Below are 23,913 nucleotides of genomic sequence, written 5' to 3'. Positions count from 1 at the left end.
CAAATCGGGTGCCGTTGTCAAAATACAATTTATTGTATTTTGACAAATGCTCTTCTTTATCTCCATTATTGGCTAATATATTTATGGAGGATTTCGAAACTAATATTATTTCTAAACAAAATTTAAAACCCACAGTATGGTGGAGATATGTAGATGATGTGTTTTCAATATGGCCTCATAGATCAGAATTGTTGGATACGTTCCTGAATATTATAAACGATCAAGAAGAGACAATAAAATTTACAATGGAAAAGGAATACAATAACAGCCTACCTTTCCTCGATGTTTTGATCTCAAAGAAGGATATTGGATATGAGACTCAAGTGTATAGAAAACCAACACACACCAACAGATATCTCAATTACAAGTCAAATCACAACATCAACGTTAAAAAGGGAATCATTAAATCCTTATATGATAGAGCCAAAATTACTTGTTCTAACGAAATTTCCTTTTTAGCAGAAAAACAATTGTTAACATCTGTTTTATTAAAAAATGATTATCCTTTATTGTTTATAAATAAGGAATTGTCAAGATTGGATCGAATGGAACAGAACAACTTAGAACGGGATCCTACAACATTCACCAGAAATAATACGAGGAAAATATCAATACCATATATAAAAGGACTATCCGAGAAACTTAAAACAATAGGAAATAAATTCAACATTTCAACAACATTCAAAACAACAAACACATTGAGATCTATTCTATCTAAAACTAAACCTAACAATGATCAAGAAAGAACAAAGAATTGCATTTATAAAATACCTTGTGAATGCGAACAATTTTATTTAGGTGAGACATCAAGACCATTAGACGTTAGAATAAGTGAACATCAATCTTATATTAAAAATAGAGAATTTGAGAGATCTCAAATATGTCAACACGCATGGGATAATGAACATAGAGTTCAGTGGAGAGATTCAAGTATAGTCCTAAAAGAATCAGATAGTAAAAAGAGAAAAATCAAAGAAGCGGCTCTAATTATGCTAAATGAAACCAATTGTGTCGCAAATTCCTCGGTAGAATGCAGTAGGATGTGGTTACCCATACTGAAAGAGGAAGTCAATAGAAAGAAAATACCAAGATTAGTAAGTCAATAATATCGAGCTAGTACATATTTTATATTTTAGTATTACTTATATATCTAGTATTATTAATATTATTTATAATTTAAACATGTTACAAGACAGAATTTGGTATTATTTTTTGAGAGTAAATTAATGTAAGACCAAATACTTACGATGTCGGGATAGTATCACAGGGTTTTTCCTGGTTTTCCCTTGTGATTTACTATGAAGTCTCTAACGCGAGAATTTTACTGTCGTTGCATTTGGTTGTCTTTTTAAAGACATATCACATGCTATAATTTTTTATGACGGATATTCTTGAGTTGGGGTTAATTTCATGTAATCGAATGAACTATCTTTCAGTAAGTCGTCCCAGGAACGCAACTCATAAATATTGGCAATATCATTTTAAAGTCTTCTACTTTAAAATGTATAATATATGTCTGAATTGCCAATATAAATGAGTGAGATTAAATAAATTATTAGAAGAATTTTTTTGCTTAGCAACAACACTTTAGTTTATTTTAGTAATATTTTGTATTTTGACAACGGCACCCGATTTGGGCGGCGAAACGTTAATAAAATGATTTTTTTCATTTTAATTGTGGCTTATTTCCCATATAAATAATTAATCTGCCGAGGATGTCATTATTGGTCTGATGACTGTTTTGTAAATTCTGCCTTTCATTTATTTTCCGATATTTTTATTTCTCCATATTGTGTCATTCAGGCAACCTGCGGCTCTGTTTGCTCTATTCACTTGATCTTCCACTTCTGTTTCGAGCCTTCCGTAGCTAAATGCCTAGGTATTTAAACTCGATCACTTGTTCTATTATCTGACCTTCCAGCTCCAATTTACATTTTATTGGATCTGCTGTTATAACCATGCATTTTGTCTTTTGTGAGGAAATTAACATGTTAAATGTTCTGGTGATTATATTGAATTAGTGCAACATACGTTGTTAATCATCGTCACTTTGAGAGACTAGTATTGCATTGTCCGCATAGCAGACTATTTTAAGTTGTTTTTCTCCCATTAGGTATCCTTTTTTAGTTCTTACTTTTTTTATTATTTCGTCCATGATCAGGTTGAACAACAAAGGACTCAAGTAATCCCCCTGTCTTATCGCATTGCCGGTTTCAATTATGTCAGTTAGTTCATCGTCCATTTTTACTTTTATTGCGTTGTTCTGGTAGATGTTTTCGATCGTTTTAATTATTCCTAGAGGTACCTCTCTCGAGTATAACAAATGAATAACGTCCTTTAATGTGACCCTGTCAAATGCATTCTTAAGGTCAACGAAACATAAATATGCCGGTTTGTTGTATTCCAACGATTTCTCTTAAACTTGCCTCATCATAAATATAGCGTCAGTGCATGACCTTCCCGATCTAAAACCTTGTTGTTCTTCTGCTAATGTTATAATTTCATTCAATTTGTTTGTTATCACTTGGGTTGTTAATTTTAATGTTGTGTTTAATAAGTTAATTTCTCTGTAATTCAATCGCAACTAACTCGAAACGTGTTGACTTACATAAAAAACTGTATAGAGGGAAAGTTGCTAATAATAACTCAATTTATTCATTTCCGGGCTTATCTCGAAAGTATTTTTTTTTCACCCCCGAGAAGGGGTGAATGTCAACCCCCAAATAAAAGCAACCAACGGCACAAATTCAACTTTGAAGAGGAGGGTAAGTAGAACCTAAATTCAAATTTTCATGCAATTCGGAGTTGCCCCCGAAAAATACACGGTATCGCCGTATTTCCCGTTCATTTACGGGGCTAATATGGATATTAAGACACATTCGAAAAATTTTATGGACTGACTGACAGAGGTCGTAGAAATTATTAAAAAGAGGAAAACATTCCTTCTTAGACATTTATTCAGAAACGGCAAATAAAACTTACTTTAACTAATAATGGAAGCAAAAATATAAGGAAAAAGTATTCGTTTTGTCATACGAAAAATAACGTGGCTAGATGACATCAAGAATTGGCAGGACACCTCCAAACCTTAATAAAAAAGCACATGAGAGAAATCAATTTGCAGCAGTCATCGCCAATCTCTATTAAAGATGACACCTAAAGAAGAAGATGATGGTACCATAAGGGATTAGAGTTTTATTTTTCCTACATTTTATACTCTCCTATTTTTCTTTTCATATTTTAGCGCAGTTTTAACTTCGTCTCTTGACATCTCTGGTATCTGTTGTTGAGCACTGGTTAAACACTCCTCTGTCTTTTTTTTGTATCTTTAGGTGTTTTTGTATCTTCTGTTGATTTTTGTATAGTTCTTCAAGCTTTGTTTTTGATTTATTTTGCATTATATGCGCTGTTTATTATAATATTTTTGTATTTTTGGATATTTTTAAGGTATATTCCTTTATAGCACTATTTTTGCAATACTGAATAGTTTTAGATTAAATTTTTCTTCTTTCAGCTCCATATCAATATTCTGATATTTGGAAATGGTAAAAAGCAGACCATTTTTAGCCCTATTTAATTAAATGATATTATTTTTAACTGTCAGGATTCGTTTGATTTCGCTTTTTACAACTGAAAACATAAATTTGAACGATACGCCCCTCTGTTAAATTTATACGCAATTTACAATATGCTCTGAAAACCTGTTGGCAAATTAAATTGACTTGACATTTTCATTCGCGCTATTTAATAAAACCATGTAACCCTTTCAGTTTCCGCACTAATAATTTCTTCCTGGAACGCGAGCACACATTTTCGTTGTTGTTATCACAATTTGATTCTATTCTCGCATTGCTTTGCTGCTGAAAGTTCGTGCATTATTCGAATTATCAGCTTGATTGAGAAGAACGTTGATACAAAATGACGGTTAAATCTATTTTGCAATAAATGTAAACTGAAATTGTACTCACTGAACTGAAACAAGTTACATGAATTTTTTTCTTTGAAACCTGTACGAATTGAGCGAAATGAAGTAAATGTTTAGTTTGATTAAGGTCCGGTCTTTTTACCTCCGAATAGAAGTTATTTGGAAGTTTATTTGACAGATTTACATGTAATCTGCCGGATAAACTTCCCAATAAATAGTTATTCGGAGGTGAAAAGACCGGGCCTATTTCGTGTCAAATTTATTATTGGATTACTATTATTATTTACTTGTAACTGGACTGGGTTTCTTTGATTATATAATATTTTCCAAGTCTCAGCATCTCTAACCATCTAAGGTGTGGACAATAGGGGCCAAATGTATGATTGTACTTTGAATAGTCAATTGTTTGTTCTTGACAAATTGTGTAGGTACTAAATAGTTTCCCCTGCTTTCTCGAGTGCAGTTTTATAGTTGATTGAATCGATATTTACACGCTATAGTACACGCCAAGATGATGCAAATATGTATTAAAAGAAGCAGAGGTTAATAACCAAGATCTGGAATCAAATCAAATCTTTACTGGAATCGGACCGAAAACCTCAGAGTTTGAGGTGAACACACCGAATATGGGAAGATCATGAGTGAAGTACGGCAAGCCTGTATTTTGTCTCCTCTAATATTTAATATATACTCTGAAAGAATATTTTTAGCGAAGCTTTGCATTAAACTGAAAAAAGTATTCGACTAATTGACTACCGGCTAAACAACATTAGATATGTAGATGACACAATAGTATTTGCGGACAACCTAAAAGACCTACAAGTCTTTATGAACAAAATCACGTATTACAGTCAAAAATATGGACTAACTATAAACGTAAAGAAGACAAAGCTTATGATCATTAGCAAGAAAACGATAACAGAAGGTCAACTCTATGTCAGCCAAACTCCTGTAGAAAGAGTGACGCGAGAGAAAGAGTGAACGAATATATGTGCAAAATATTGGAAGCATTTGAGATGATGTGGCTATGTCGGAGACTACTTAAAATTCCGTGGACTGACCGAGTCACAAATGAAGAGGTCTTCAAAAGAACGAAGAAGAACCGAAAAGTACTAATCTCCATCAAATCTCGAAACTTACAATACTTCGGACACTTTACACAGAATGAACCAGACATGTCCTCCTACAAGCCATCCTAAAAGAAAAAATATTTGGAAAGCGAGGTCCAGGAGGAAGAAGAACATCCTGGTTAAAGAACCTTAGAAATTGATTTAACACAACATATATATGTGCAGCTTTTCTGCGCTTCTGCAAATAAGATAAAGATTGCCATGATGATCGCCAACATTCGCCACGGATAGGCACATCAAGAAAAAGGTACTCAATGTGGGTTTCGTGGGAGGATAAAGGATTACTTTATTTGGAAGAATTTCATTAGTTGTCCCTGTTTAGGTTTTGTCCTATTCAGGGTATGCGTTGAACGTTGTTTGTATGGCAGAAAAAGCAAACAGTCCGAAAAAACACTGGGGCAAGGTGTGGTGGCGATCATGGCTGAAAATATCGAAGATCTTCAATTCCTTATAGATCGAGTCACTAGAGAATGCTCCAATAACGGACTTAACATAAATGCAACAAAGACAAAGTTACTTGTGGTTAGTAAACAAGACGTCGGCCCTATGCAACTAATTGTCAATGATGAATCAATAACAAAAGTTAACCATTTTAAATACCTAGGATGTTGGATAAACGAGACACTAAATCCGGATGAAGAAATTAAAACTCGTATAGAAATTGCAGGAGGAGCATTTATGAAACTTAGATCTATTCTGAGCAACTCTCAGCTGAACTTACAACTAAGAATCAAGTTCCTAAAATGTTATGTGTATCCTGTATTACTATATGGATGTGAAACCTGGATCATGAAGGTTAACATGATGAACAAATTAGAAGCCTTTGAGATGTGGTCGTATCGTAGAATGCTCAGAATATCTTGGGTTCAACGCATTTCAAACAGAGAAGTCTTAAACAGAGTAGGTCAAGGCGAAGGTGACTTAATGAAGATGATAAAAAAGAGAAAACTTGAATATCTGGGGCATATAATGAGAGGTAGCAGATACAGGATGCTGCAGTTAATACTCAATGGAAAGATCGACGGAAAAAGAGAAATTGGTCGAAAGAAATATTCATGGCTCCGAAACCTTCGTCAATGGACTGGCTTATCAGCAGATCAATTGTTACATGTCGCACAAGATCGAGAACGATATCGGCAAATTGTTATGGAAGCTACCTACGCCTAAAAATTTGGGCACGGTACTTAAAGAAGAAGAAGAAGAAGAAGGTGTGGTGGGCCTGAGTGTTGCCAGACTGTGGTGGTTCAGCTGACTGTCAGAGATCAGAGAAAAATGTTTGATGGAATTGGTGTTGGTTCCATTGACAAATGTGTGTACTGTCCGTGCTTTGCCCTCGACCAAGCGCCCTAGAAACCATTGTGCAATGGACAGGCAAGCCAGGATTCTGCGTCGGCGGTCAGGAGGTGGTTTTGGACATTGCGTGGACAGTGTGCGTTCAAGTAGTAGAAAATAGTTGCGGATATTTTCTTAGGGCGAACAGGTATAATTTTGCAATGAATTTGGGAAACCGCAAAAAACCAACTTCTCCCTATTCGGGGTAGGGAAGAGGAGTTAGAAGAGGAGGGTACGGTAGGCTAGCGGGGTAGCCTCGTAGCCTCAAGGATTTCTTCGTATTCTGCCGGGAGTTCGTCAATGCATGTTTGCATTAGAGCGTTTGCATTCAAGAAGAAGAAGAATAAGCGATATTTGACTACCGTCTATAAATGTGTGATATCAAATCTGTAAGGATTATTTTCGTCCACCCTTATGTCATTAATGAGGTAGCTGCTGTCGTATGCCATATCCTCAGTTGGTCCACGAATGCTTATAGCGTAAGACTTTATTCACACCTATCCTATACATCTGTAAAAAATTTCCCTATCAGCGAGTGAGACGCGCAGTGGAGGTGTTGAGGATTCCCATGCCCATGCGTCTTCTGCGAAGTACTTACACTTAGAAGCCATTTACTTACATCAGAAATGCTCTACGCAAGTTTAGACCAGGGTAATAAGCTAGAAATAGACCATGTTCGGGACACTCAAAGATCCAGGTAGCTGACTACTTTTTTAGTTATTGTAGATTTGTAGGATGAAAACCTACCTGTTTCCTGCCTAGAGTTCGCGTCCGTTTTTAATTATTAACAATTTAGTGCGAAAATCGCGATTTTTTCGATTTTGTGCACCCCATTCAAAAGCTAAATAGTTGACATAAAATTACAAAATTTAATTTTTTAGAACATTAAAAAACCTTCAAAATGCCGATTTTTGAAAGTTAAAAAGTTAATTTGTTGCTACGCAAACTGAAAAATAAGTGAAAATCGTTATTTGTTAATAACTTTTACTAAAACTACCTTAGAACTTTAGTGTTTTACCCAAAGTTGGATATTGGGATACTTAACACACCCTCAAAATTTGAGACCGATCTATTAATTAGTTTAAGAGTTATTCTAATTGTTTATCCCAGAGACCTTTATTTTGCAATAATATAAGACAGAAAATAATGAAGATAGGGCAATTCTGAGTATGCCAAATGAAAGTAGAAAACCTGTACTATCAAAATGTACTAAAAAACGATAAAAAGATTTAATATAGTCAAAAATCCTAATGCCAAATTTGTGAAACTTTGTAGTTTAAAAACATTTAGAATAACTTCAAAAATATTGTCTGTAGAAAAAGTCATTTTACATATTAGAAAAGCTGGTATTTTACACGAATTTTTAAAAATGTAGTTTAACTGGTGACTAGTCGTGGTAAGTGAAGGGGGAGGTGGGAGCCGACAAATGCACGAGTTCAAAAACTAAAAAAAGCAACTTAAAACTAGGTACTATCATTTTCTATATCTCGGGATCTACTGGATATATTTTGATCATTATTTTTTTAATTTGTATGTAATTTTTCTGTACATTACAAATATGTGATTTGTCTAGACATTTATTAATTAATAAACAGTCTAATTTGTTTAAACAATTTTTGAAAAAATAATTTTTTCCCAAAAATCCATGATTTTAATCATACTATTCCTATTAAGCAGGAAACCCATTATGAACGCCCGGCACGGCACAGCCCGGCACGGCACAGCACAGGCCGGCACGTTCAAAAACCCATTTGTAACGGCCGGCACGGCACGGCACCGGAAAAATGATCATTTGCCATGGAGACCTCGTCAGAAGAACAGGTTATAATAGTAAGTGAAATTTGTACAGAGATTGAAACAGACGAAAATGCAAAATTACTACGGAAACATAGGTTTTGGGTTCACGAAATGTTAAAAAAAAGAAGAGAATATGGCGATTTTCATCATCTTTTCCCGCATAAAGATGATCCAAAATTTCCCAAATATTTTCGAATGTCTCAAATCAAATTTTATATTTTATATTTCCATATTTCAAAACAAACAACATTTTTCAATTAAAAAATCAACAATATATCTGCTAACTACCAACAATTATGACGCACTGGCGCCGACTGGCCGTTCGACTTCAACGGATTTTATTCCCCTCGGAGAATTTCGGCCGTTCCGTTTGCGTGCTGGACTGTGCCGGGCCGAGCTGGCCGCTCATAATGGGTTACGTTGCATTTAAAACTATACAAAGGAATTTGGACTGTCCTGTGCCGTGCCGGGCGTTCATAATGGGTTACGTGCTTTAATCATAGAAAAAATTAAGGTATTCTTTAATCAATAAATTATCTTCAATAAATAATTATCTAATAAAAATCATTTATTTATTAAAGTGTGCTTTAACTTTTTCTGTGATCATTAATGATACTATGATTAAAAAAATAGGTTTTTGTAAAAAAAATATTTTTTCAAGAATTGTTTAAACAAATTAGACTATTTATTAATTAATAAATTTATAAACAAATTGCATATTTCTAATGTACGTAAAAATTAAATACCAATTAAAAAAATAAAGATCAAAATCCATTGAGTTGATCAGGAGATACAGCAAATTATATTCGTTTGAAATTGATTTTTCGGTATTTTAACTCGCTGGATTTGTAGGTTCCCCCTAGTAATCGTTTGCACTACATTTTTGAAAAATCGTAGAGGGTGCTTTGAAGGTATAATGTTTGTGCAAATCCTTTAAGAAAAAATACAAATCCCCTTCTTTAAAATGGCATTAATGAGATTCCTTACTTATTATAAACAAATTGGCTGTGAATTAAAAAAAAAAACATATGGCTACCTTTGTCCCAAATGAGCTCAGGCTAAATTTTTTTATTTGAAAATTCGTGTCAAAATACTATCTTTTTGAATATATAAAAAAATTGTTTCTACGGCCAACATTTTTAAAGTTATTCTAAATGTTTTTAAACTACAAAATTTTAAAAATTTGGCATTAGGATTTTTGACTATGGTAATCATTTTTTTATCTTTTTTTAATACATTTCGATACTACCACTCTTCTACTTTCATTTGACATACTCAGAATTGCTCTATCTTCATTATTTTCTGTCTTATCTTATTGCAAAATAAAGGTCTCTGGGATAAACAAATAGAATAACTCTTAAACTAATTAATGGATCAGTCTCAAATTTTGAGGGTTTGTTAAGTACCTCAATATCCAACTTTGGGTGAAACACTAAAGTTCTAAGGTAGTTTTAGTAAAGGTTATTAATTAAGAAATAACAATTTTCATTTATTTTGCAGTTTCCGTAGCAAAAAATTAACTTTTTAACTTTCAAAAGTCGGTATGTTGAAGGTTTTTCAATGTTCTAAAAAACTGAATTTTGTAATTTTATGTCAACTATTTAGTTTTTGAATGGAGTGCAAAAAATCGAAAAAATTGCGATTTTTCCACTAAATTGTTAATAATTAAAAAACGGACGCGAACTCTAGGGAGGAAACAGGTAGGTTTCTTCCTATAGGTCTACAATAACTAAAAAAGTAGTCAGCTACCTGGATCTTTGAGTGTCCCGAGAAAATTCTTATTACCCTGGACTAGCTGGGACGGACACGATTTTGTACCAAAATAGACAAAACCAGCTTGTTAAATAATAGTTAAAATGGGAGAGATAGGTACTATGGTCTTATAAACTAGGCGGAGTAACGCAATTTTTATTATTTGTTCTGTCAAATTTAGTTTGGCTTTAAAGTTACTGTGATTAAAAGCGGTTTTTTAATAAAAAAGCTAGTTAATGATTCTTGATAGAACTTCCTGCAAAATATCTTTAGAGAATCATGAAGTCGACGTAGTCATCTTAGATACATAGTTAGATACCTCTTGTAGATGCAGTAGCTCTTCCTAATGAGAAAATGGGATCCATATTGAGGTAATTAACTGCAATAAAGAACATGTGTCATCGACTCTACCAAAAGTTCGCTCTATCTATTTAGAGTCTGCTCTCGGACTGTATACTTGGCAGCTGAATATGCTCTCCGGTATGGCTCAATAGCAAACACACGAAGATTGTTCACACCAAATTAAACCAGACTATAGGAATGTCAGTGCTGTTTTTCTGACGGTACGCGCCGGTATGCGGTACCGGTACCTCTTGGGACAAAAAATAAAAAAAACAACAAAATTATAGAAAAATTCCTGAATTTTAGCCCGATCAGGGAACACAAAATTGTACGAAAACCTTACGAAAAAAATAAAGGAAGGATGAAAATTTGGGAATGGATAGTTGAAATTGTCTATTATTATATAAGAAAAAATTCTACATCCCCTAAATTTTACAAAAATTGGGAAATGAGGGTGAAAAATATTTTCTCGGGTGTGAAAAAATATACATACAAAATAAGTTCGAAATTGTATAAAATGACTAATTCTAAGTAACTTTTGTTCTATGGAGTTTTTTAACTAAGTTAATACTTTTCGAGTTATTTGCGAGTGAATATGTTCATTTTTAACAAAAAAAAACATGTTTTTGGACGATTTTCGCAGATATATCAAAAAGTAAGTATTTTAGCGAAAAAAATATAGCTTATAAAAAATTGAAAAAAATGGTTTATGCATTTGGTCTGTAGACCCAGTAGAAGCAGAGTTGTAGCTAATGAAAAGTAGGTTCTTCTTTGTCAAATTCCAAATCGAATATTTTAATTTGAAATAACCCAAAAATGGAGCTATTTTCGGGGAAAATACATTACAACTTTTTTAAAGTGTTTAAAAAAGGTTTATTTTTCCTTTAAAAAAAAAACTTCTAACATTAAAAGTAAGTGAGTTACGCTCAAAATATTGCTGGTCTTTTTTATTTTTTGCTAAAAAAATCGCGAAAATCACCCCCTAATTAGCTTCCTAAATAAAATTAATCGTTACCGCTTCACAAGTTACTTTACTTATACATTGTTTATATTTATTATCTATAACTTTCATTGGTTCAAAGTGCTCATTTTTGAAAAAAATGGGTTTCAAATAAAAATTTTTTTTAGTTTTGAAAAAATGGAATTTTTTATGGAATTAACTCAAAAATTATTAGTAATACAAAAATCTCAAAAAGTATCTAATAAAATGTTCGTTTTGCTTTTCTGAATATTTTTGATCTTTGTTTTCTCGTTAGACAAAAATTCGTTATGCAAAAATGCTATGACTGTTCAAAATTTGCCTAAACTCGTGATTAGTTACTCGATCAAGCTATTTTAACTACAGCTTTTTCAAAAATAAGCACTTTGAACCAATAAAACCTACAGATAATATAAATAATACATAAGCAAAGTAACTTGTCAAGTGGTAATGATAAAATTTATTTGTGATGCTAATTAGGGGGTAATTTTCCCGATTTTTTTACCAGAAAATAAAAGGGACCATCAATATTCTGAGCGTAACTCACTTACTTTTAATGTTGGAAGTTTTTTTACAAAACAAAAATAAATCTTTTTTTAAACACTTCAAAAGTTTCCATGAATTTTCCCCGAAAAGTGCTCCGTTTTTGGGTTATTCTGAAATATTCGATTTGGAATTTGACGAAGAAGAACCTACTTTTTATTAGCTACAACTCTGCTTCTATTGGGTCTACAAACCTCATGAATACACCGTTTTTAATTTTTTATCAGCTATATTTTTGTTAAGAATATTTTTTTGAATAAATTACTTACTTTTTGAGTTATCTCCGAAAAACCGTCCAAAAACATTTTTTTTTTGTTAAAAATGAACATATTCACTCGCAAATAACTCCAAAAGTATTGACTTAGCGGAAAAACTCTATAGAACAAAAGTTGTTTAGAATCAGTCATTTTATCCAATTCCGGTCTTATTTTGAATGTATATTTTTCACCTTCGAGAGGGGGTATTCCGTAAAATGGAGGGAGGGGATGTAGAATTGTAAATTTTTTCTTATATAATAATAGACAATTTCAACTACCTATTCCCAAATTTTCATCCTTCCTTTATTTTTTTTTGGTGTCAGATTGTTCTTTGATCGGGCTATTTTGCCTTGCTCCCAAACGGCTTTAAATGCCCTTATAGAGGCTAAATTTAAAAAGTTTTCCCGGGGGTGGACCCCCATATGAACACTCCCCAGACACCCCTGAACATTGCGTACCGGAACCTATATTGTTACAAAAACAGCACTGGGAATGATCGTAGGTAGAAATATTAGATCAACACTGAACTACTGGCTTCCTATTCTGAGTCACCTCCCAGCGCCGAAACTACGAAGAACTCATTCTTTTGTCAGAGAATATAGAAAAATTAACGCTTACCATCAACTATGCATCCACCATCACATACTTGATATCGAAATGAATAGGCTGCGTTCCAAATATTCTCTATTGTTAAAGGTCACCTCCTTATATCAGGAACATTTCAGCCTCACCAACGCCTGGAGAAGACAATAGGAGAGCGAGTCACCAGAGGAAGTACACGAAATTAGCTGTATCGATGAAAAACCGCCAGGCTTTAAACGCCCCTGCAATACATGGACAACACTGAACAAGCTGCGGTAAATATATGTGTGAGTGTGACTGTGGTGCGCGAGAGAGATTTTGTTACACTGTTGAAGAAACCACCCTAGAAGACTATGGAGTTTGTCATGAGTTCCTGAATGTGACCGAAAAGGTTCTAGATTCTAATGGTACACTAGATGTTCATATGTTTACATACGTATTGTTTTTATTTTATGTGTTCTTATTGTATGTAAAGTATAAATAAATAAAACTTACCTCATCTGTAACAATATACTGAACGGATAGGGGTGTGATCAATGAAAAAATCTCTTCAGCAAAATTGATTAGACCCATAAGGGTACCGGCAAAATTTGGGGACAAGTCAATGTGACTTATGTTATATCCAGCAGAGTTAGCTACATGGAATCCTTCTGAAGCTATTAGAATAACAACCACCACGTACCTGTTAGTGGTTTCTGGTAGAAATCCGATTAAGAAGAGTAATATGCCCATGCCAACACTACCTAAAATAATTGTTATATATAAATATTGTACAAATGTTAATTAAAGAAGCTAGGACAAATAATCCCGGACAAAAAATCCCCACAAATAATCCCCCCGGACAAATAATCATCATCATCATCATCATCATCATCATCATCAATGGTGCTGCAGTCCTATGAAAGAGCCTCGAAAGAGCCAGTCAGTCCTATCCATTGCCAACCATTGCCAGTTTGTTGCGCCTATTTTTCTCCCATCCTCATCCACACCATCCTTCCATCTGAGTTTTGGCCTACCCCTATTTCTACTTCCCACAGGTTGTGACATAAGGATTCTGCTAGTAGGGTTGTTCTGCTGTGATCGTGCTAGATGTCCTGCCCATCTTAATCTTCCTATTCTTATAAGAGATACTACGTCTTTACCACCAAATATATGTTTATATCTGTGGTAAACCTCGTAGTTGTACCTACTTCTCCAAACACCATTTTCACAGATGCCACCGAATATTCCTCTAAGGATCCTTCGTTCAAATATAAGCAGGAGGTTTTCATCTGCCTTGGAGATGGTCCATGTCGCCGATCCATATGTTAACACTGGTTGTATAAGGGTTTTATATATGGTTATTTTTGTTTTTTTACTTTCTGCTTCTCATATGTCTACTCAGTTCACAATAGCATTTGTTTGCTGGGCTTATCCTTCGCTTGATTTCTTCCGTCATAACGTTCTCCTTGGTGATCAGGGAAGCTAAGTATGTGAATTTGTCCACCACTTAAAAGGTAGAGTTATCAACCATGAATTGGTGGCCGATGTTTCTGGCTCTATTGTTGGATGTTGATGCCATCATCATAGTTTTCTAGTCGTTTACTTGCAGACCCATATTTTTTGAGGAGGCATTTGAGAAGGTGGTATACATTTCTTCTAGCTTGCATGTTGTGCGGGCAACTAGGTCCACGTCATCTGCATATGCCAAAATTTGGGATGATTTATTAAAACTATCTCCTATGTTGTCTATTCGAGCATCTTTGACCGCCTTTTCCAGAGCTATGTTGAAAAGGAGACACGCCAGCGCATCTCCCTGTCGCAACCCAACATGCGTTTCAAGGACAAATAATCCACGGACCAAAAATCCGGACAAAAAATTTCGGACAAATAATCCCCCCATTTTTTTTTTCACAAAAATCCTCCAAGAGTTATTGGCGGCCCAATATTTGTTTGTATCCAATCAATTGAATTTTTTTGAAATTTCATTACATTTATTTCAATTCCAATGCCAGAACCACGCATTGCGAAGAAAGTGTGTAAGTAACTCCTTTGCATAAGTTAGAATAGGGGGGCAAATATCAAATGCTTTCTGCGTAAATTCTGGACTGAGACAGCAGGAAGATCCGTTGTACCCATTGTTGATTAACCTGGCCTTAGAATATGTTATGCGAAAAATTTATCCAAAAATCAAACCAGACATAGATACTTGGGTAGAGACCAGATGGGAGAAGGTCTGTAGGACGGCCTAGAAAAAGGTGGAAAGATGTAGTCAGAGAAGATCTGAAGAGAATGGGAGTAAGATAATGGGAAATACTGGCATATGACCGACAAACATGAAAGGCAATAGTATACGCGGCAAAGACTCTAGAAGAGTTATAACACCAATTATAATGATGATGACTAAATATTTTTGACCTTAAATTTACAAAAAGGAACAGGTTTTTTGCATTACAATTAAGATTTTAGTTTTCAGGACCAATCGTTATCAGTCACGAATAGGCAATGTTTTGAACAAAGTTATTCAAAGACCAAAATATTTAAGCGAAAAATTACAATAGTTGAATTCGAAATTTGATAATCGAAATTACAACTCATGCTTAATCTCAATTGCTAATCATTATTTTCGTGCCGCAAAGCGGTTTCATAGCGACTGCTAACTCTCAATGCACTGAGAGTTAGCGTCTGAAAAATATTTGCGTCGATTGCATTTAAGGGAAAGCTTTTAGAGAACTATTTGGCAGCAAATATTTCTAGGTGATTTTTTGTCCAAAAATTTTGTGGGGCTATTTTATCCAAAACATTTTGTGGTGATTATTTGTCCGGAATTTTTTGTGGGGATTATTTGTCGTGAATTATTTGTGGGTGTTATTGGTCCGAGGATTTTTTGTGGGGATTTTTTACCTGGGGATTTTTTGTCCCGAGATAATTTGTGGGGATTTTTTGTCCAGGATTATTTTTCCGGAGATTATTTGTCTGAACCCCGTTTTTTAATCTGCTTGTAGTAAAATGCCATTCCATCCTTGCATCATTTTTCGTCTTTCTGGCCGGGTCGTATATCTGCCGCGTATGTCATTGTCATTATAAACATGTTCTAAAATGAAAGGAAGTCCTAATAGAATTTGAAGAAAGAAGGCTAATAACATCAGAGATACCTACTGATACTAATTCACGAAATGGATATCAAAAAAAAAAAGAAAAATAACTTAGCAGTTTAATAAATAAAAAATTTGATGGGGTAAAGAGGTAATACGGGTACTTGTGCGTGGTCTGAGGGGTACATAAATTCACCCAACTAACGGCATATTTTCGTTCGGACCTTCTAAAGGACAATAACAGATTCAAAAAGACTAACGGCACACAAGAAAAAAGTGCTTTAAAAATTAGAACAAGCTAAGAGTACACCACTGGGTGATTCTTAGATTAAATTTGATAGTAAGTTATGATCTATAAAAAAGATACTGGTTGATCTTTGACTAGAGACTAGGTTGTAGCATTAAATAAACAACATAAAAATATTTACTATATCAAAATGTTTAAATATACAGGGTGCCCCGAAAAGATTGGTCATAAATTTTACCGCAGATTTTGGGGTCATAAATAGGTTGATTGAACGTAACTTACCTTAGTACAAGTATGTGCACATAAAAAAAGTTACAGCCCTTTGAAGTTACAAAATGAAAATCAATTTTTTCCAATATATCGAAAACTATTAGAGATTTTGTATTGAAAATGGACATATGGTATTCTTATGGTAGGAACATCTTAAAAAAATATAGTGAAATTTATGCAAACATAAAAAATTTATCGGGATTTTGTTCCCTTAAACCCCCCAAAACTTTTGTGTACGTTCCTATTGAATTATTATTGTAGTACTATTAGTTAAATACAGTGTTTAAAAAAAATTGCCTCTGAGTACTTTCTCGAAAAGTCAGTTTTTATCTAGATATTTTGAAAATTTGTCAAATTCACCATATATTTGTATATGGTTAAGTACGATTATAGAGATCTGGTAATAATATTAAAACTTATTTATAATCTACATTTTTAGGTATATTTTGAACCATATTAAACAAGAAGCCACATCTCGATAAAAGGTGCGTTATCGAAAAAACATTAACAGGCAAAAATTTTTTAAAAGCACTGTGTTTAACTAATGGTACCACGATAATAGTTTAATTGGAACGTACACAAACATTTGGGGGGTTTAAAGGAAGGAAACCCCCATAAAATTTTTCTGTAAATATATTAAAAGAGCAGCCGCATCTCGATAAAAACTGGGTTATCGAAAAAATATTAAGTGACAAAAAGTTTTCAAAACACTGTGTTCAACTAATGGTACCACAATAATAATTTAATTGGAACTTACCCAAAAGTTTGGGGGGATTTAAGAGAACAAAACCCCATAAAATTTTTATTTGGTGTACAAATTTCACTGTTGGTTTTTGTTTTCAAGATATTCCTGCCATAAGAATGCCACAGGTCCATTTTCAATAAAAAATCCCTAAGAGTTTTCGATATATGAAAAAAAATCGATTTTCATTTTGCAACTTCAAAGGGTTGTAACTTTTTTTGTGTGTACTATTGTATAGAGATAAGTGATTTTCAATCAACATATTTTTGACCCCAAAATCTGTGGTATAATTTATGACCAATCTTTTCGGGACACTCTGTATACAAAACGTTTATACTCACCGATTACAGTAAACAACTTCCGGGTATTTGTCAATGACAAACATTTCCGCTTAGTTATATAATCTGCCGAAATTCCCCAAATAAATACGCATACAAATCTGTTTATATAAGGCAACGATGATAAAACTCCGTTCTAAAAAAGAAATTTTTGTGAATATTTATGTTGGAAATTCACGACAAATAAAGAAAATCTTATACAAACATCAAACAAGTTTAAGAACATACATTTTATCCAGATTTAAAGTGAAGTACACCTACACATGAAAATTTTTTGTAAAAAAACTCGTTAATATTAGAAAAATAAGCATTTTACACTTATAAGGATATATCACTGCCTCTCAAAACATTTTCCATGAGAGTGCATCAGGTGTTCGCTGCTGCAACGTATAAGTGGATATTGAGCAGTGGAATAGATACTTGCTCTATTTCGAGCATCCCGGCTGCGCCGTCGCGCGTCGTGCTGGAAAAATCGCGCGTGTTTTAGGTTCAAAACAGAAGGGCCACTCTGCAGCGCTACTCTGTGGATCCACAAAGCAGTTTACGATGATTAGCCGTAAATTCTTATGTAAATTAATAGTCTAAGAGCTAGTGAACCCTCCGAGTAACAATCTTCCTGTAATACCCCAGGCTGTGGGTGAAAAATAGGTCGATTTCAGGATATAATTCAGGAATTTTTGAAACCTATCAGGTGTCGTAAAGGACGATGTCAGGAATAATTTCTACTAAAATGTAACCAAAAATATTGAGCGCTTTTTTTATTGCGATTTTCATTTGTTAAATTTGCAATTTTTAATGATTTTTAATTTTGCAGCTTAGGATATTGATTTTAGAAAAAACACTTTTTAATAGAAAGTTGTAGAAAATTAAAAAACCTACAAAATTTAAGGTACGGTAAGTTTAATTTGGTTAATTGGTTATTGCAAAACAGCCTGCGAAAGGTCCAAAATGGCCGTTTTTTACAATTGCATTATTTATTGTACAAATATTTTTTTTTATTTTTTAAAGCTTTAAAATGAAGATCCTTCAATTCCAAACATAAAAAAAATTGTAAAGCCAGATTAACGAATTTGTTCCTTAGATATTATAAATTGTTTATTCCAAGAGGTAAAATGTCGAAGGCTGTAACTTTTTGAAAAAAAATCGTAGAGTGTTGGTGAAACATTTAATCTCCTTATAAAGAGTGATATTTTCATATTCTGATGTAAATAAATGTGTAAAACATTTTTAAACCTCTAATTTTTGGGTTTGAAAATAAGGGGGCAAATTCGTTATAAACATTTAGAGCTGAAGCGGCCCTGTACATCCTATGAGTTTTTAACTTACATATTATTGTTGCTAAAGATGAAACGAAGATTTATAAAAAAATAAAAAATTTCTACGACCAACTGAAGCCGAGATAATTTTTGGGTTTGAAAATAAGGGGGCAAATTTCGTTATAATCATTTAGAGCTTAAGCGGCCCTGTACATCCTATGAGTTTATAACTTACAGATTATTGTTGCTGAAGACAAAACGAAGATTTATAAAAAAATAAATGTTTTCTAGAACCAACTGAAGCCGAGATAATTGTTTTTTTTTCTTAAGTCGCAGTGCCTTTATTTATAACAATTAAGAAATTATTTTAGAGTCATTGACTAAAAAAAGACTTATGTTATCTTAAATTAAAAATTATTATAAAATATAATTACATTTAATTATTAAAAATTATTTTTAAAATCGGTGCTTTTGCGAGCGGCCGAATTTTGCAAATCGCCTGGCTCTCTTCAAATCCGCGCGGTCGGAAAATTTTTACGTAACTTGTATTAAATTTTGACAGAAAACAATTTAATAATATTACCATTATAATATACAGTCTATTTACCACTGTATTTGTTTTTGTTGATAAACTTTTATACGTGAAATTTTATTTCTGAAGCAATAATATTAAAAAATGATACATATATATGAAATATATAACTACATTTTTAATTTTTTCATTGTTATATAAATATAATAATAATAATGTTACTTCTTACTACAATATAAAATATAAAACTTTTTCTTCTTGTAGTGACTATTCTTTTTGGATTTTACGTATAAAAGTTTATCAAGAATAACAAATACAGTGGTAAATAGACTGTATAATATAATGGTAATATTATTAAATTGTTTTCTGTCAAAATTTAATACAAGTTACGTAAAAATTTTCCGAGCGCGCGGATTTGAAGCGATCCTGGCGATTTGCAAAATTCGGCCGCTTGCAAAAGCACCGATTTAAAAAATAATTTTTAATAATTATATGTAATTATATTTTATAATAATTTTAATTTTAAGATAATATAAGTCTTTCTTTAGTCAATGACTGTAAAATAATTTCTCAATTGTTATAAATAAAGGCACTACGATTTAAGAAAAAAAAAAACAATTATCTCGGCTTCAGTTGGTTGTAGAAAATTTAAATTTTTTTATAAATCTTCGTTTCGTCTTCACCAACAATAATCTGTAAGTTAGAAACTCATAGGATATACAGGACCGCTTCAGCTCTAAATGTTTTTAACGAAATTTGCCCCCTTATTTTCATACCCAAAAATTATCTCGGCTTCAGTTGGTCGTAGAAATTTTTTATTTTTTTATAAATCTTCGTTTCATCTTCAGCAACAATAATCTGTAAGTTAAAAACTCATAGGATGTACAGGGCCACTTCAGCTCTAAATGTTTATAACGAAATTTGCCCCCTTATTTCCAAACCCAAAAATTAGAGGTTTAAAAATGTTTTACGCATTTATTTACATCAGAATATGAAAACATAACTCTTTAGAAGGAGATTGGATGTTTCACCAACTCTCTACGATTTTTTTTCAAAAAGTTATAGCCTTCGACATTTGACCTCTTGGGATAAACAATTTATAATATCTAAGCAACAAATTCGTTAATCTGGCTTTACAATTTTTTTTATGTTTGGAATTGAAAGATCTTCATTTTAAAGCTTTAAAAAATAAAAAAATTATTTGTACAATAAATAATGCAATTGTAAAAAACGGCCATGTTGGACCTTTCGCAGGCTGTTTTGCAATAACCAATTAACGAAATTACACTTACCATAGCTCAAATTGTAGGTTTTTTAATTTACTACAACTTTCTATTAAAAAGTTTTTCTCTAAAATCAATATCCTAAGCTACAAAATTAAAAATCATTAAAAATTGCAAATTTAACACATAAAAATAGCAATAGAAAAAAGCGCACAATATTTTTGGTTACATTTTAGTATAAGTTATTCCTGGCATCGTCCTTTACAACACCTGATAGGTTTCAAAAATTCCTGAATTATATCACGTTTTTTCACCCACAGCCTGGGGTATAAGGCTAGAAATTTGTATAGTAACAATTCATAGCACACCAAGACTAAAAACCATGACCTGACAGGTATCAGCCCTGCACGTGTATGTATCAGTTGAATCGAAAAGTGGATAGTTTAGGGTGTAAAAAAAAAGAATATGTGTGTACTTTGTACGCAGGTAAGAAGTTATAATTCTATTATAATATAATTTAACTTCATATTATGATTTCAACGAAATCAATATACCTATCTACTTTAAATAGTTTTTTTGTATTGTATTTAAATATTAAACTAATTTTAGAAAGAACAAAAAGAATACCAAAAATTAAAAAAAAAAAAGATATGACTTTGCCAGGATTTGAACAGGGGACCTCTCGATCCCTAGGCGAATGCTCTACCGATCAGCTACCACGGCTTTTGTATTCAGTGGATTATTTCTAGGACATAATTACAATCTCGGTGACAGATACTTTAAATGAAAATAAACATTTTCAATAAAATACTTATTAGGAGGAAGACAAATCCACAGACATAAAAATTATAACAAATATCTTTACTAAAAATACTAATAATATATTCTTTTCACATAACTTAAAAGATATTGCGACTATTTTTTAATACCATACTGTCCGTGTGCGCATGCGCCGGGAAATGTTAAAATTCACCCTCTTGCCTAAAAAAGTATAACTTCAATAAACTTTCTCCTGTAAAGTTTAGAAGAAATGTGTACAATGACAGGCGATTCTGTTCTGAAAAGCATAAGGCCTTGCCAGGCGAGGGGAAAGATTAGGGTTTTTTTCCTAAAATTATTTTTTTGCATCCAACAAATTTTTTTAGGTTTTTTAAATCATTCCAAACAGTCAAGGTCTTTAGTGACTTTTCTCTTAGGTTAATAGTTTTTGACATATAAGCGAGACATAATATTATATAAGCGATTAAAAATTTAAAAATTTAACTGAAAACTGAAAATTTAAATATTGCCAAGGTAGATATTCTTTAAACATCGATTGACGAAATCTCGAAGAGTTTTTGACAAGATAATATCGAAAACTCCTTTGTTTTTTAATTGCTAATCAAGCGGGCGCGACACTGTAGTGTAACGATGGTAAAAGTTCCCAACCTCCTATGTCAATTTTTGGATATTTTGTTCTGTTACCCTTAAATTAAAGAGACATTTGTATTTTTACTGTTTACAAGCTCCTATGTTGTTATTTCATATATATATGAAATATCGACATAGGAGGTTGGAAACTTTCACCATCAATAAGTGAGGACGTTTGAGAAAATTTCAATCTTGCCAAGGTAGGTAGATATTCTTTAAACATCTATTGATGAAATCCCGAACAGTTTTTTGCAATACAATGACAAAACTAGCTAAAATCTGTGGTGGCATCAACGGCAACACAAGTATTGGCGTCAATCCCTTTGATGTGTACGCAAAGATCTACAGCTGACGGAAAAATCCCAACGTTGGAGCAAGTCATAAAAACGTTGGCGCCAACATTGGCTCAAACACAATGTTATCGGATCATACATTGGACGAACGCTGTTGGGGTAAACGTTGGCTTCCATGTGTGGAGCCAGCCTAACGCATATATATCACGTCCTGCTTCCATTAAATAAATGAATGTGGTTGAAAATGAAACATAAATAATGTTTCTGTGCAAGCCTACTTTTTGTCGGGTAGTTTAAAAGCTTTTTAATTCATAATAAAGTAGTATGCAGCCAACGTTTTACATAAATTTCATATATCTCATAGCCGTAAAAGTTAATCAAACTTTACTAGGACTTTTTAAATTCCATTTCAAATACCAGATTCTTTCGTACGATTCGTTGAGCCGTGCAGGCTTATAAAGTTGTGTAAACTTCCAAAGTGCAGCATAAGTTGTAAAAATTTGTCAGCTTCAGTTTAAAATAGGTCAGTAGTAAATATCCGCAAGGAAAACGTGATTGAAATGCCAAGATATAAGACGCGTAGAAAAATAAAATTATTGTATGTTGTGGTTTGCAAAATCATCCTACAAGATATCCACTCACCAAATAATTGAGGACGAATACAATAGATGTACGGTCTTAATGTCTGACAACAACTTATTATTTATTTAAAAGAGGAATTACCTGTTACAGAGTAATTCTAATATTTACGTAAATTAGTGAATTTTCGGTTTGGTTTTGGTTGATTTTGTCGGTGCTTTGCCGTTTTTGCATTTGTAATGGCTTCTATCAGTTTTTCTATCATGAAAGAAGTTACAGGTTGTATTTTTCTGACTGAGCGTACCTCTCAACCTTTATCTTCTTGTTTTTTCTCTTACTTTTTTCATTCCGCAGCAGTTGGGGAGCTAGCTTATTCGGAATGCCATTAGAGATTGTATTAGTTTTGGCATATCTCCATTCACAGGCTTCAGCAGTTTCCATCCTTTATGGCTACACTTAAACACATTTTGCAGAATCTAAACCCATCTGATTGTTTTGGACTTTGCAAGGGCAGAAGCAAGTTCTTCACCACATTCCCTCGTTTCTTCGCTAAAGGAGTAAAGGGGCCTTCTTTAAATAAGAGTTGATATCGGTGAAGAAGTAACATTGCTTCCTTCTTCGTATCTGGGATGTAAGTTATCTGAATTCCATTTATTGGGATTGGTATCCAAATCTCGCTTGTTATAACCATTCCAGAACCACGGTGGAACTTTGATAAAGCTTACTAGCCTGTCTTTACCAAAAAACTCCAAAAAATATTTCCATGTATTACACAAACATAAAAACAACCATTTAATGAATACCGTCAATGAGGCAACTATAATCAAGGAAAAATATAAAGGAGAGGATGTCTTGATCCTGCGTATACCGGTGATTCTAACTGTCATACCATTTGATTTGAAACGGTGCATTACAATTTGCCGTGCGATGGCTGATTAAACATTAAACTGATTAAACTTTTTTCATACATAACATTTTTGAGTATTTTTGTTTTGGTTTCCTGTTAGGGGAAACGGCGCAAAATGCAAAATTTTGACGCCTGTCAAAATTTTCAATGTGTTTTAAATACAGTAGAGCGTCGATAATCCGAACTAATTGGTACAGGGGTAGTTCGGATTATCAAATTGTTCGGATTATGGAACATATGTTCAAAATACATACAAAGCTCATAAACATAGTACATGTACATACGTTTTAGTTACAAGGAATAAAACACCTGCATAATAAACAAATATATTGTATGTATTTCTGTATAAACAAAACAAAAATCCGCGGTCATATTTTGCCCATATTGTTATATTAAATCGAAA

The 23,913-nt window shown here is 33.0% G+C and overlaps 1 protein-coding gene across 2 annotated transcripts in view; it reads right to left on the bottom strand.

The window, feature by feature from the left end:
* Positions 1-23,913, bottom strand: part of LOC114326523 (putative inorganic phosphate cotransporter) — a 167,918-nt gene that overhangs the window by 16,374 nt on the left and 127,631 nt on the right. For both annotated transcript variants that reach the window (XM_028274920.1, XM_028274918.1), the window contains exons 6-7: positions 17,314-17,446; positions 13,135-13,382 (exon numbers count right to left, since the gene is read on the bottom strand). In XM_028274920.1, coding sequence (XP_028130721.1) covers positions 13,135-13,382; positions 17,314-17,446 — 381 coding nt within the window. The remainder of the gene's footprint in view (positions 1-13,134; positions 13,383-17,313; positions 17,447-23,913) is intronic.

This window comes from Diabrotica virgifera, chromosome 2 (genome assembly GCF_917563875.1).
Source record: "Diabrotica virgifera virgifera chromosome 2, PGI_DIABVI_V3a".
NCBI lineage: Eukaryota > Metazoa > Arthropoda > Insecta > Coleoptera > Chrysomelidae > Diabrotica > Diabrotica virgifera.
Note: the sequence above shows the minus strand (reverse complement) of the source record. Positions and strands in the feature narration are given on the sequence as shown.